At 51.2% G+C, this 15,319-nt stretch overlaps 1 protein-coding gene across 1 annotated transcript in view; it reads right to left on the reverse strand.

Annotated features, from left to right (window-relative positions):
- The window catches only part of znf521 (zinc finger protein 521), a gene marked incomplete at its 5' end in the record, with an annotated part of 114,472 nt that overhangs the window by 18,645 nt on the left and 80,508 nt on the right, over nucleotides 1-15,319 (reverse strand). The window contains one exon of the mRNA XM_080837626.1: nucleotides 1,785-1,916. Coding sequence (XP_080693752.1) covers nucleotides 1,785-1,916 — 132 coding nt within the window. The remainder of the gene's footprint in view (nucleotides 1-1,784; nucleotides 1,917-15,319) is intronic.

Below are 15,319 nucleotides of genomic sequence, written 5' to 3' on the forward strand. Positions count from 1 at the left end.
AAATGAAGAAAACACACAGAGGACAAAGCAGGGCCTGCAGTCTCCTGAGTGTTAACTATAATCTGCCGCACACCTTCAATCTCCTGCATCTGCACTGCAGATTCTGTCCTGGGGGTGCTAATCCCCCACTCCCTAAACCCCGCTCCCTCATCGATCAATATGAGTGAAGAGAAAGGGGTGGGGAGGACTGTCTGTCACATCTAATACACAATTAAGGTTTGTATTGAAAAGCAAGGAAGCATATGGCAATATGTACAATACTGTGCAAAAGCTTTAGGTTTTGTAGAGTTATTTTACGCAGTTTAACAGTTTTTTTTTCTGCATTAGTGTGTCAAATAGAAGTATCATATTTAGATTTTTTTAGCATTCTATCTCAAAATAGTGAAATTGATGCCATGATACTTTGTACGTTTTTAATTGATAAAGTCAAAACCATTCATGTCATTTCAAATGTGTCTAAATCTTTGTTAATATAAAGTATTATATAGAAAACAGACACAGTTATGTGTGTGTGTGTGTGTGTGTGTGTGTTTGTGTGTGTTGTGTGTGTGTGTGTGTGTGTGTATGTTTATGTAACATAGGTCTGTGATACTGTAAGATGGGCAAGCAAAGAAGAGGGTAAAATTCTTTGTTTCCAAACAGCAGTGAGAGAAGAGTTACAAAATTGACAAGTACAGTATAACACCGGTGGGGGGTCTGCAGACCCGACAGCACCTGATAGACAGACACAAAGACAGATGGGAGGCTATCATATTGATTATGGGATTTGGAAAGCTTAAAGAGAGCACAGCAAAAAGCCCTGACAACAGAGGAAATGACAGACACAGAAAAACACGGAAGATGAAAAAAAAAAATGCTGAATGGCCGAAAGTGATCAAAGTCAGACATCTCAAGTAAAAAAAATTTTTTTTGGACTTTAGAAATTTTAATTTCTAATATTGGGAAAGAGATGTGCTCTCAAATGGACTTTTGAATGCAAACCAGTGAAGCACTTTGCTGCACAATAAAGGTGTGCGTAGCAAAGGGTAAGGGACACAAATATAGAGATATGTTTTAGGTACTGTCCACTAAAAACAGGAGTGACAAATCTTCAGGCTAGGCCAGTCGAGGAACAAGCTAACGGCTTTTCAGATTTCATTATCTAGATATTTAACCCTGTTGACACGAGAGGGGGGGGGGAGCAATACTCTCCAGAGGAGGCTGGTCCCCTCACCTCCATGCTAGGAGACAGATGAGATCATTACCACTAACATCCACAATTAGCACATCCTCTTTTATTTCTCTCTCGCTCTCTCTCTCTCTCTCTCTCCATTTTGCAGGAGAAAACGGGGAGATCACAGCATTGAGTGCTCAGTGTGGTCTAGAAACCAGACTTCCTCTGTTGCCTGACTACGTTAAGCACAAGCATCAACCATCTGAGATAAATGGCAACGTGACACATGAATGCCCATGTTCTGGCATTTCTGGGTAAGGGTGTTATATGCTAAGTAGAGCTGAATGGTGTTATGTGAGGTTGTTAGGGCACAAAAGTGCGTTTCACGTCACTGTGTAAAGCGATTAGAGTAGCAGCTTCACAACATGAGAGATGATTTTTAACCCAACTTGACTAAGTCATCAAATAAGGCATAGTGTTTTTCTCTCAATATTCTATCAGTGTCTCACTCCCTGTCATTGATCCACACAGAGACACAAATAGACCGACAGCCATACATTGACACCTGCACACACACACGCACACACGCACGCGCACACACACACACACACACACACTAACCGAAACTCACCTGTAAAGCACACGGGACACTTGAAGGTGCCGCCCATGCCCTCGAAGCTGTGCTCGATGAGGTGGCACTGGAGTTTGGCGGGCGAGTCGAAGGTCTGGTTGCACAGCTTACACTCGTGGTTCAGCCCCTCTTCTGAGAGAACAGTGTAAGAACAGAGAGAGAACACAGAACCGCATGAGCACATGATCTCCACATTCACTATCTCTTCGCTGCCTCACTGCCGAGGAGAAGCGAAAGACTCATCTCAAATGGTGACTGCCGATGGAAAGATCCTGACCCTGCCTTCCTTACCCCACCCTCACGTCACCCCCCACCTTCTCTTTTAATTTAGCGGCGACATCCTTGTGTCAAAGGCGCCTGCCTGTGACTTTCATAGTTAAAGGGAAAAAATGTAATATAATGTGTGATCTGCTCCCATCAGGCATAAATTGGACGGACAGCGGGGGTCCTAATTGCCTGGGCTGGGTCTTGCACTCCAACCAGGCAAGCAGAGCTCACTCTTTTTTATGATGAGCTCGTGTCAAGAGGAGAGGAGTGAAATATTTCCAGTGTGTCATATCAACGAGCACAAAAAAATCCAACACAGGTGAAATAAATCCAAATCCATTCTGAATCAAACCGAACACAAAGCACTGAAGAATCTTATTCGAAAACCTACAAAGTATGTTTGTAAAATGTTACGTTTCTTTAAAATGCAGATATATTTGAAGCGTTGTTAAAAAGGGGGCTTCTGAAATCAGTTTGGCTCTCATTAGCGTCCCCCCACACCTCCCCGGTGCCGGCTGCAGAGGGATGATGTGCGTGTGGACTGGGCTGTGACCCACCCTGCTCATTTTCCACATGCCTATCTGCTGACTCAGACCAGAACCTCAACAGACCCCTCATCCCCTCTCTATCTCATCCCTCTCTCTCTATCACTCTCTCTCTCTATCCCTCTCTCTATCTCTCTCTATATCACTCTCTATCTCATCCCTCTCTCTCTATCACTCTCTCTCTATCACTCTCTATCTGATCCCTCTCTCTCTATCACTCTCTCGCTCTGGCTCTCTCTTGCTGTGTCCATGCAGAATGGTGATGGGCTCTTCTGGCCACTCCATCAGCGCCCTGTGAAAGCGAGGCCACCTGGGGGACTCATCCGTGACTGATTCGCCCCGTCTCTACGGCCCAGCGCCCACCATATGGGCCCAGAGATGCCAGCCGTACCTGCACCATCCCTCCCTACCTCCCCCCTTCATTCAGCCCCCCACCCCCTAAACCCCCTCCACCAACCAGCTGTGGCCCGCCATAAGACCCATGGGGGGACGCTTAGCAGGCCAGACCGCAACAGACCTGGCAAGCTCTGCCACCTGAACCACCATATCCCCCCCGCCCTGAAAAATAAATAAATAAATAAAAACGGTTCGCCATAATCCACCCACTAGGCCTCAAATCCCCGCTCTCATATTATTGGTTATTTTCTCATTTCCTTTTTTATGACCAATTGTTGGGGCTCTGCTCAGAGGGTGTATTAAACCACATGGGCAGCCACATTCATGGGCCATGTTTGGCGCCAACACAAGTATTTAATTGCACTAACTGACTCATTGTAATCAGTTGCTCTCAAACGAATGGTGGTGAAGTGCTTACGTGTGACAACGTTTCTGATTAAAAATGGGTTTTGTCATACAACGTTTTCTATTGTTTCCCCATCTAGGAGTGTTTATCAAACAATAGTTTAAAAGAGGGTAGAAAAAATTGTCTATTCATCTCTTATCTCGGACTCGCTGCCGAAGCAGAAGAATACACACCAAAAAAACAAACTTGATTTAAATCACAAAAGCTCTTATTCTGTGACTGGTGTCTCGATAGCAACTATTTATGACCTTCTACTTATGAACTGTTAGAGATGATACATTACTCGATGAAAGTGCTGTTCAGCTATTCTTAAGACTGTGTCAGTGAGTACACTTCAGAAACATCTGGTAATCCCAAGCAGCTCTGTGCGAGGCCACAGCATTAAAAACAGACATGGACAGGAATGTCTCATATCGTCTCGGCATGAACTCCCCCTGCTATTGTCTTCCTGGGGCGTCGGAACGGAGTAAAGTCAGATATAAATAACTCCTTGAACTTGGAGGGGAGACAGAGCTGGTTTAGTGCCCTGTGCAGAAAAAAAAGCGCCCCTCCAAACCCCCTGCGCTGTGAAAGAGGAAACCACACTGGTGGATTGCTGTCTTTTCTTTTCTTTTTTTGGCCTGTGCTCCACTGAGCTTGTTGTTTTTCCATAAAAGCAGGCCACAGCCAGGACACACTGACTGGACACTTCGCCTGTGACGCGGCCCAGTGTGTGCAGTTAGTTTGGAGGCACCGCAATTAAAGATACGCTGCCCTCATCTGAACCTGTATTTCACACACACACACGCACACACTCACACTCACACGCGCACACACGCGCACACGCGCACACGCACACACACACACACACACGCTCCTTGTCAGCATGTTGTTTATACACTGGTGTCCTTGCTCTCCTCTGACCACCCCGGATGTGAGGACGGAGGTAAACGTGTTCCGTGCGCCAGATCTTCCTGGCAGCGCTCGCTCAGTGGGGGCCAGGGGAGGAAGTCATCTGGTTCTGCGCTCCAACAGCTCCCTCTTCCAGATGAGGTCACTTCCTGTTGCTGACTGACCTCCCCACTGGGCTGTCCAATCAACTTATCCACAGAGGGGGCTCCACCCCTCTGGAAGATGGAGAGAACTAAGCAAGGTTCAGAGCCACATGGGGATTGTCTGCTCTCTCTCCCTCTCTCTCCCTTTCTCTTTGCCAAACACTGTTCTCACTCTATCCACTTTTCCACTAACTCTCTTCCACCTCTTCTGTTATTGTTCTTTACTTCCATCAAACTGTCCTTACCATTTCCTCTCCTCTCCTCTCCTCTGCTCTTGTCTCCTCTCCCTCTCCCTCTCTCTCTCTCTTTCTCTCTCTCAGGGTGCTGTTGTTCCTGTCTTGTTCTCGTAAGAGGTGCTCCTGTTCTAGCGGTGCATCCCCGACACCAGAGGAGTAGGGCACATATGCATATCCACAGGGCCTAGTTTTCCTGTGGCTCATGCTTTATGTATTCCACAGCTCCTTCAAATGTCTAATCACTCTCCCATGTGGAGAATTCTCCAGAAAAAAAATACTACTTGGGGGGGATAAAAAAACAACACCCGCAGATACTTATTTCTTCTTGGTGCACGTGACAGTCATCAAGCGTTTGCTTGTCTCTGACACAGTGTTTTTGTTTCTACACCAGTTTTCAGTAAACTTGCAAACTAATCATGATGTATATGCACACATATTTACGTGTAAGTGTGTGTGTGTGTGTGTGTGTGTGTGTGTGTGTGTGTGTGTGTGTGTGTGTGTGTGTGTGTGTGTGTGTGTACACAAGCGGGTCTATGTAAGCCAGTGAGCCAAAGTGAATTGGGCGAATTGAGCGTGGGGGAGGGCAGGAGTGTGAGGAGAGGTTAAGGGTCCGGGGGGGGGGGGGGGGGGGGGGGTGCGGCGAGGCCCAGCACGGCCGGCGAGCAAACCTTTGAGTGCAGCACTGAGCTTTATTAAAACGTCCAGCCTAGACCAGCCCAGCCGGGCCCCCATCTCCCCTCAAGCCCAGCACTGCCTGCAAATACCCCACCCTCTGCCCGCTAACTATTCTGCTGAGACGCTGGTCCGACGGGGGTTGGAAGGGGAAGGGGAGGCAGGCTTGGTTTTAGCACTTGGCATCGATGTAGAAAAATCTGATACACAGATTTACTGTTCTCTCCAGGGCCTGGTGAACATTTCATGACGCTTGCTCTTAAAGGGGCCTTGCGAAGGTACTACTACACCACAGCGGATAGCCAAACCTTACACGAATCCACTACGTGCCGGCCAGGAACACGAGCACGTCTCAGTCAAATTATAACTTACTGGTATATCTAGCGGTGATGTTGTCAGAGAAGAGCATTAAAGAACATTGTAATTGAATCAAATGTTCTCTAACCAGAGTTACTTATACTATTATGAATCAGGTTCACTATACACAACGCCTTTGTCCTTAAAACAAGGGCTAAAAAGTTATGACTTTCATAACAGTGTGGGTATTTCTGTCAAGGGCAGCATCAAACGAGCGGATGCTTTGGTCTGCCCTGGACCTGTAAACAGTAGGTGGATTTCCATAGCTTTTCTCTCCACAGGAGCCATCTATTAACAGATAATGGGGAAAATTCAGACTGATTAAGGCCCTGGGAATTATGGGTGAATACAAATTGACTCCACCCCCCACCGAGCATGTGTGTGTGTGTGTACTGTAGCATGTGTGTGTGTGTGTGTGTGTACTGTAGCATGTTTGTGTGTGTGTGTGTGTGTTTGTGGTGCAGAATGTGAGAGCGTTCCTGTGAGAGACCAGAGCACAGCCCCTCATGTGGAAGTAGGTTGGTTTTAGAGATAGAAGCCCTAAGCGAACTGGGAGCCAGACGATGATGAAGGAAGCATCCAGCACAGGCATCCACCCCTGGGAGCCGTGCTGAGCGGAGCGCTAGCCTGAGAGTTTGCAACGCGAGGGAAACAGCTGGAAAAACACACCAGTCTCGTGCACTCTGCCACTGAAAACGGGGTTACCGTCAAGAGTAATGGGAGAAAGATATCACATGGCAAAAGCAAGAGAGACATCATGTAACTGGCTTGTACTTGCTGACCCTTTGGCATGATATCATCAAGCTCAAAGACTTACACATATGGGCTTTATCATGCACTTTTAAACCTATGCATATTCTCTTACTCTCTCTCTCTCTCTCTCTCTCTCTCTATCTCTCTCTCTCTCTTCAGACATACATATATAAATATATATAGACAGTATATATACAGTATATATATATATATATATATAGACAGTATATATACCTATGTGTGTGTGTATGTGTGTGCAAAGAGGTACACTTCAAGAGGCCAGCTGATCAAGGGGGCTTCACACTCCCCACCATGCTGTCTGCCTAGAGAGGCCCTATCAAAATGAGTAGTAAGACATCACCGCGCTGGCGCCCAGCATGCTGGTCCCTAATTAGCATGCGGCTAAAGTTGAGGAAGAGCAATCGGGAAGCCTCTCACACACACCACAGCGCTCTCACGCAATGCAGCTGGACACCGGCACAGTGCTGCGCTGCCCGGTGAGGGCTCCAGAGCGTGCTGCTGTCCTCCTCTCTTCCCGATGATGATTCGCCAGAATTCTTAATGCAGCGGCCCACTGTGGGCTCCCACGGCCAATTAGCAACCGGCGGGTCATGGAAGTTCACCAGTCAGACACGTACAAACAGGGAGTGTGGAAAAACAGACACAGTACCAAAGAGCACACATACACACACACGCGTGCGCACACACACACACACACACACACACACACACACACACACACACATACACACACACACACACACACACACACACACACCCACCAACACACACACACACACACACACACACACACACACACACACACACACACACAAACACCCACTTATTGGCTGATGTGTGGATGCACAGGTTAGAAGCAGGCATGGGAGCACCACTGGGGACAAAGAGCAGGCTTCTGAGATGGATGGTAAGAGGTTGTGTGCGCCTCCAAAGACTCTCCCCATCTCTGCAGTGAGGTTCAGGTGGGGGCTTTACTGTGGGGTAAACTGTTGCGATGCCTCAAGCTAAGGGCCAGGGAGAGAAAAAGGTCAAGTAGATGTTTGGAGCTGTGGCTCTTCACTTCACTGAGACGCTGCGATAGCAGCCACGAGACAGAAAAAGAGAAAACGAAAGAGACCAAGAGAGAGATGAGAAAGAGAGTGTGAGTGCGAGAAAGACATAGAGCTCGTGGAGCTTGAGGCCAGAGGGGAGGAGGCTGAAAGTCAGATCTGCTCTGGGAGGAGTTGAATGGGAAGAATGTAAAGTTAATTACGCACACATGCGAGCCTTTCTTCCCATTTCCCCGTCTCTCTTCTCTCCCCCCCCCCCCACCTCTCCCCGCGCCTTTGTGGCAGCACAGGGACGGAGTGAGCACGTCTACGGGTCCACAAAGTCCACACAATGGGACGGGAGAGGGTAGCAGAGGCCCCTCGGCTTGGCTCTCGGCATGGAGCTCTCGACAATTAGCCAGCCCCTGTGTTCCGGCGGCTTATAATTATCAGCGCTTGCCTTAATTGACTCCCTGAGCCTGGTGCAGAGGGACCCCCCCCCCCCCCCCCTCCCCCTCCCTTCTTTCTTTTTCCCCCCGCTCCCCTACACCACCCAACCCCCCCCCTCCCCTCCGCCTTCCCCTTCCCCTTCACCCAACCCCACCCCCCTCTGCTCAGCGCCGTCCACGGAGCACCTTGCTGCGTTCTCCCAAGTCATTTAGAGAAATGCTCATATTTTAGCCCCCCAGAATGGGGGAACATTTGGTGGAAGAGAATTCATCATCAGGTGTCTGGAGGTTTTCCTTAATAGAAAAGGCGAATCCCACTGAGCGCGCTCCATGTTGCGGCCAGGCACGCATGCTCAGGACCAGCAAGCCGCCACTCACAGCGGGCCAAAAGGCATTAGCATAATTTTATATAACACAGGCACCCGCGCTGGAAATTTAATACATTTCAGCAAATACCAGACAGGCATTTTGCATAATGTTTTTTTTTTTTTCTCTCTCTCTCTCTCTCTCTCTCTCTCTCTCTCTTTATCTCTTGTCACTGAGACATACACTTTTTTATTTCTTCTTGCTGTCCTCCCTTTCTCTCTCTCTCTCTCTCTCTCTCTCTCTGTCTGTCGACGCCGCTGTGGATCCTCTTCCTCACTCGCCCCATGGTGCTCCTCTCGCCAGGAGAGGGGAAGTTCATTACCTCAGCTAAATCAGAATTAGTCCCTTCATTTTGACGGGGCGAACCTCATTAGAAAGGCCCTTCCCTAATCCAGCGGGGAGAGGTGATGAATCTACATGGGGCGATAATTTGCTTCACACAGCACATTCAGCCACTTCCTCTAGACGAATCCGCCCCCCCCAATCCCCTCAAGCTAACCCCCCACCCCCAACAACTTCTTTTTCCCTTCCCTTCTTTCTTTATGTATTTATCCTTACAATTTTATTAGATGAAGAGAGAGAGGGAAAAACTGGGGGAAGAAAACACCTGTATGTAATTAGCTAATGGCGGAGAGTGTGAGGTACGCCATGTGGAATGTCCCCTCTGCCCCTCTCCCTGACAGGCCTTGGGACCTCTCGAGCAACGGCGGCTGAGTTGGCGGCGGTTCAACTGCTGGCCAGGAGAATAGCAGAAGCATCGGTAGTGCTGAGCCCAGTTTCTTTGAGGCTATTCCTGGCCTCATGCTTAGGTAATGCTGCATGATTTTTTTGCAAGACATAGAGGGAGATGCAAAGAAATTGAGAGACAGACCGATACAAGAGAGGGCAGTGATAGCTGTCCGTCGTCTCTCTTGTGCATACAACTGTAGAGACGTCACTGCTGCCTGAATCAAACAGCAACACCTCCACATAGTGAAGCTGAGGAAGAGGTGCACTCTTTTTTCTGCTCTGCTGAACTTGGCAGCACGGAGAGGAAGAGCAAGACACCGATTGGCACGGACAGCGGGAAAACACAGGCGTGCTTCATGGTGCCCTCGTGCCGCTTTTCCTCGTCCAGGAAAATCGAGAGGAAGCCCGGGGACTCCAGGGCGGTAGCTCCCGTTCCTGTGCCTGCTCCCGTCCCTGCCACCCCCACCCCTTCCCTCCAGCCCCCCCCCCCCCCCCCCCCCCCTTCTCTCTGCCCACTGCTGCCTGGCGGGGGGCCTCGGTGACTGGTAATCTCGTCCCCCGAATGTGACATCTCCGACAGCGATGCTCCGCGCCCCCCCCCCACACCCCCTCCCCCCCTTGATGGCAAATATGGAATGGCGCACCCTGCTGGCACGGCCCCTGTGTCTCACCTCGGCGCACGCACGCGGAGACACCTGGGCCTGCTCGCTTTAATTTAGCCTACGCACGCACTCCCTCAGACCCACAATTACCGCCGAGCGGCACGAGGCAGCGGAGAGCGCTACAGGGGCCGCGCCCCACACCATCTACATTCTGGCTCATCTGCATAGATATTGAACGTAATAATAAATAAACAGTGCGACGGAGAGAGAGAGAAGGAGAGAGAGAGAGAGGGGACAGGCAGACGAATGCAAGCACACCTCTACGAGCGTCAGAAGGTGCCTCAGGATGTTGCCTTCCCTGACTCCCGTTGCCATAGTTTCTGTGATTTTTTTGAAACAGGCGAGGGCTGACCAATTGCGTGCCATAAAAGACACACGCACCACGAGCGGGAATCAGACAGGTTTTTGGGGGGCACGTCCAATGAATTAGGCGGAGAGCGGGATCGGCTCCTTTGAGATTAGAGCCCACAAATCACTCAGCGGGGCTCTCCGTGTGGCGGCGCCGTACGCCCGGTGGGTAAGACGAGGAGGAGATGGACGCTCCGCATGGGTGGACATCATAAAGACGAGATGGCTCCATCTCCCCCCGAGGCCCTGGCGCCGTGGGTGTGCGCGCTCACATACGTATCTACATGGAGCCTGCGCTCTTATTTTAGGCAGGTTTGCACATGGTCTCAGGCTCCTGTGAGGCTTGATCCGAATCGATGGGTGTTTATTCCCCTGCCGTCTCTCACAGGCACGGACGCCGACATCTGCCGGGCCTCGCCCCCCCCAGCACCGTTCAAATCACCGGGTCCGTTTCTGACACTGTCTAGCGGGGTGCACAGGGATGGGGAGGGGGGAGGGGAGAGAAAGGGAACCGCACAGCTCCACCTGTCAAAAGACACAGCCTTCAGAGGGAGGAGAGAAGGCAGGTGAGGTGGGGTGGGGTGGGGTGGGGTGTGGGACGGCGCAGACGTCTCCAGCTCCCTGCTCGCCCGCCGGCGCGCCCCTCCGTCTCACTTACCCACACGCACACAGAGCCTGGAGATCGTCCTCACTTTCCCTGGGCTCTGAGCTCACTGCTGTCTGACACGTCTGCCGAGCCTCCCACTGTAAACAAAAGTCTGGGACTCTGGTGAGGGGGTGGGGGGTGGGGGGGGCTAGGGGTGGGGAATAAAGCCCAGAGCACTTATTCTGGACATGTGCAGAGACGGAGCGCTTGTCCATTAAGACTGTCAGGGGGCGCTCTCCCAAACAAGAGGTCCGCTCTCTGGAGGGGGGCTGCGGGGGGGGAGCTGCCTGGGGCCGGAGGAGATGTCACGCGAAGAACCCCCCAGAATCGGACGCCTGCCGCTGGAGCTGAGGGGCATCTGCTAACTGACACTGCCCTCACTCACATAGACCACCGCTTGACACTGTGGGCAATCAAATATCCACGCTGTGGTGGAGAACGGTCAGGGTGAGCCCACCCACCCACTGGAAAGCTAAGCATTGGCCTGGGTGAAAAATGAATCAGATCACATCAAAGTGTCTTTGATAGAACATTTGAGGAATATGGCTGGGGGATCAAGTCAGTACGAGAGACAAAATAACTAGTGAGGGTGACAAGGAGGTTCATCTTCAACATCCTTCCAGCCTTCAACTGTTGTGTGTTTTTGTTTGTCTCTTGAACAATTCATTTACAGCTCCGAGCGTGTACTTGTCAAACAGGCACAACTGGAGGCCTCATTTGATTCCCCCTAACAAATCACTGCATTAGGACTCTGAGGAAACACATCTTTTTTTTTTAAAACTCTCTAAAAGAGGGAGCTCTGTGCGACACCGGGACGGAATTGTCCAGAGGAAGGAACTCCAGCGGAATCCGTCACCATCTCCGCAAGTGGGACACCCATGATTAAAACACACCTCCGTGAGTGACAGCTTCTTGGAGAGCTTCGCCAGGCTTCGCGGCACATCCCAAGGAGGCACGAGAGTGACACCGCCATCTCTATCTACCTCCATGGCTTAGATGCAACCAAGCCCCAGTCTCCCAAAATAAACTTTGCTGCACAAAAAAAACCTGGAACTCCCCGTAAATAAACAAATGCGCTTGCACAAACAAAAGATAAGTAAGTAAGAAAGAAAAGGAGAAAGAAAGAAAGAAAGAAAAAAAAAGTATTGAGAGACAAAGAGGCAGAACTCTCATTCCCCCTAGTATATTGATGCTTGAAATATAGAGGGGCTTCTGACACTTCTGTTCTTGCTTGGCACCTTTCCGCTGCATGCTTGAGACTAACATTAGAAGGCCTCCCTCAGGAAAGCCATCTTCCTATTGTACACTCCACTAAATAGGTTGAAGTACCTACACAGCACGAGACTGCGCCTCTCTGATACCACCGACACCGCCGTCAGTAAAAAGAGTCAAAAAGGGAATACACGTGTAACATTATGTGTGAGAAAGGTAATTTCGTATCTTTCTTCTCTTTTTTTTTTGGTGAAGCGCACTCTGTCACTGTCACGGAGCGAACACAGGGTCGTGCACTAAATGATTCACTGAAAACTGAAAATCTCTTCCATTGGCGAAGGCATTTCAGGCGAGGCGCCCTTGTGGGGGAATTCTTTTTGTGTGTTTTTATTGAAGTCTGCACTGAGCGCGCCCAAACGCACTGACAGGGGGCCCCCGCGGGCTCTTGTCTTCACCTCGGAACTATAAGACGGAAAGACGAGGATCCCTCTGTGCTCTCAATTATACCCCCACCCGCTACACCCCCCAACCACCCCCAGCCCCCCCCCCCCCCCCTCCCTCAGCACCACACACACACACACACACTCTCACTCTCTCCCTCATATACACAGACACTCACACTCACACTCACACACAGAACCACACACACAAATACACACAACCCCTAAAAAAACTCAAACCCAGGCAGAGAGAAGAAAAGCCTTCAGTAATTCACTCCCGGCGGACGCCGACTCTGTGCACTCGGCGCTGCTGGAACAGCTGACAGCACCAATCCCGCTCCCCCCCGCTCCCCGAAGGCCTGTCAGAGCTCATGGTGCGCCGTGACTGTTACCGCCCCGTGGTGTCCCAGGGTGGGCCGCCCCCCCCGCTCCCCCCCCCTCCCTCCCCTCCGTCACCCTGCATCATAGCGCTCTCCTCCCCCTCCCCCTCCCCCACCCCCGCCCCCGCTGCACCCGTGCCAGGGCAACGCTCTCAGGGCTCACCCCGCCACTCTGGGCAGCAGGGGGCGCTGGGGGTGTAGGGGTGGGTGCGCCTCATTCCCCCTCTCACCTGCCCCCTGCCACCGCTCTCCCAAAGCCGCCGAGAGCCTCCTTGACAGGTGGGGGGAAAGCGGGGGGTAGAGCCAGGGAGAGAGAGGAAGGGGCGTGAGGGGGGGGGGGCACAGGGGAGGGGTGGCAGAAGAGGGGGCAGGGTAATTTAATCGGGGGCACAGCTGCGCAAATAGGGGTATCAAGGAATGTCTGTCGGCCGATGGAATCGGCTGTGCATGAATAGCTCTATTTTCCCCCCTAAAAACAGGCCATTTTCCATATGTGCTGGCCTGCCATCCTCTGGCTCTGCTGTTGTACCAGCACAGCACTGGGAGAGCAGAAATGCGAGCTATGAGTGTGTGAGCTATGAGTGTGTGAGCTATGAGTGTGTGTGCTGTGAGTGTGTGTGCTGTGAGTGTGTGTGCTGTGAGTGTGTGAACTATGAGTGTGTGAGCTGTGAGTGTGTGAGCTATGAGTGTGTGAGCTATGAGTGTGTGTGTGCTTTCTGGTGCTGCAGGAATCTGCTTCCCCTGGCTGCCTCTACTAAAGACCTCATCTCTGACCTACTGCCAGGCTTGTCAAAAAAAAGTGAACCAGAGACAAGAAAAAACACACACACAGACCAAAAACGAACTCTCTCTCACCCACACACACACACAGACACACACACACACACACACACACATATAGTCTCACAAACAAAACAATAAAACAAACCAACAAGAGCTCACGGGGTCAGCGTGTGCTGGCTGGGCTGGGCTCACGGAGCGCTGTGATTGGTGGGGGAGGCGGGAGAGTGTCCTCGGTGGGGAAAGGGCAGCTTTTCAAAGTGAAATCTCCAGCTGATGGCTTAAAGCTCCACACCCCACAGTTTCTCGCCCTCTCTCTCTCTCTCTCTCTCTCTCTCTCTCTCTCTCTCTCTCACACACACTCTCTCTCTCTTTTTATGCTCTCCTCTCTCTTTTTTTTTCAGCTGGCATAGTTTTCTCTCAAGCCATTTTGGAAGGGTTAGAAAAAGAAGAGAAGACGAAGAAGGAGGCGGAGGGAATGAAGTGTAGGATGGGACAAACACACACACACACACACACAAACACACACACCAGCCATTACGTGTTGACTGAGTAATGGCTTCTGGACCCTTCCCCAAGCATTAACCCACTGTCCTTGACGCCCCTTGGACGTGAAGCCCACTATCTGGCCCCCCAAATCCTGCCCGGTTCTGACACCATTCCAGCAGGACTGGATGGGGGCCGAATGACCACACCCGTCTGCTCCGTCCACACCACAGTCTCTGGCTATCACATTCCCTTATTCCCATTGCCTAACAGAGTGCTCTGTGCACGAGAGGGAGGAATATGGCTTGGGTTTTTCTTCCTCTCTACATTCCCCAAATACAAACACAAATAAAATGCAGTGTGTGTTGGGAAAGACAGGTGAGGAGGAGGAGGACAAGAGTGAGTGTATAGTGGGCTGAAGCCCTCCTGAAGACCAACACAATAAAGTGAATTAAGCAGAGCAGGTGGAGGGGAAGAGAGGGCACTCAGTGTGCCGGGGGCGACGGAAGACGCAGTAAATGGAGCAAATGAAAGTCACAGCCAGTTTCACCCAATGGATCGGGTTGCCTTTTAAAAAGCACTCCGGAAAAATGATACATACCGGCACTGAAAGAAAGAGAGGAAAAAAAAAAACGGCATGAAAACAGCGTGTTATGTGTGGACGTCTGTGTGGAGAGGGGATGGCGGAGGGAAGCGGGCACAATGAGGCATCGCGCCGGCCCCCGTTCCATGCCGCGTCGGCGGCGGCGGCTGGCGCAGGCTCCAAGGTCGCGGCAGTCCGAGCCAGGCTTTTCTCCGGATCCATTTCCTCCTCTCCACGAGGCTCCTCTCTCAACTCCCCCCTCCCCCCCCATAGCTCCCGCTGCTGGCCCGGTGATTCAGTGCCTTGCATTAAGAGCAATTCACCTGCCTCCGGCGTCCCAGTGGGGCGGGTCTCCGGGGGGAACCAGGTGGACCGTAAAAAAAAGTTCCACATATGGTAAAGTCAAGCTGCTCGGAGGCTGCCGAGTGTCTGCTGTGGGGATAGCTGCTCCTAAAAGGCCCAGCTGGTACTTGGAAAAGGGCTTCTGCGTTACTACACCTCAGCGCCTGTTCGCCTCCCTTTTGGAAAGTGTTGGCCGGCGCACACCAACCAGCCATTTTAGACTCCTACCCCCTACCCACCCCTCCTCTTCCACCGGTTCTGTATCCAATTGAACATTTGGTCCTTCCACTGCTGGTTAATCAAATTCCTCCATCTGGCCCCCCTATCCCTGCGGAACCGAAAAGGTGCAGCCTGCGCCCCGGTCCAAGTGCATATTGGGAAGGAGGAGGAGGGGAGG

This window comes from Sprattus sprattus (assembly GCF_963457725.1).
Source record: "Sprattus sprattus genome assembly, chromosome: 4".
Lineage (NCBI taxonomy): Eukaryota > Metazoa > Chordata > Actinopteri > Clupeiformes > Clupeidae > Sprattus > Sprattus sprattus.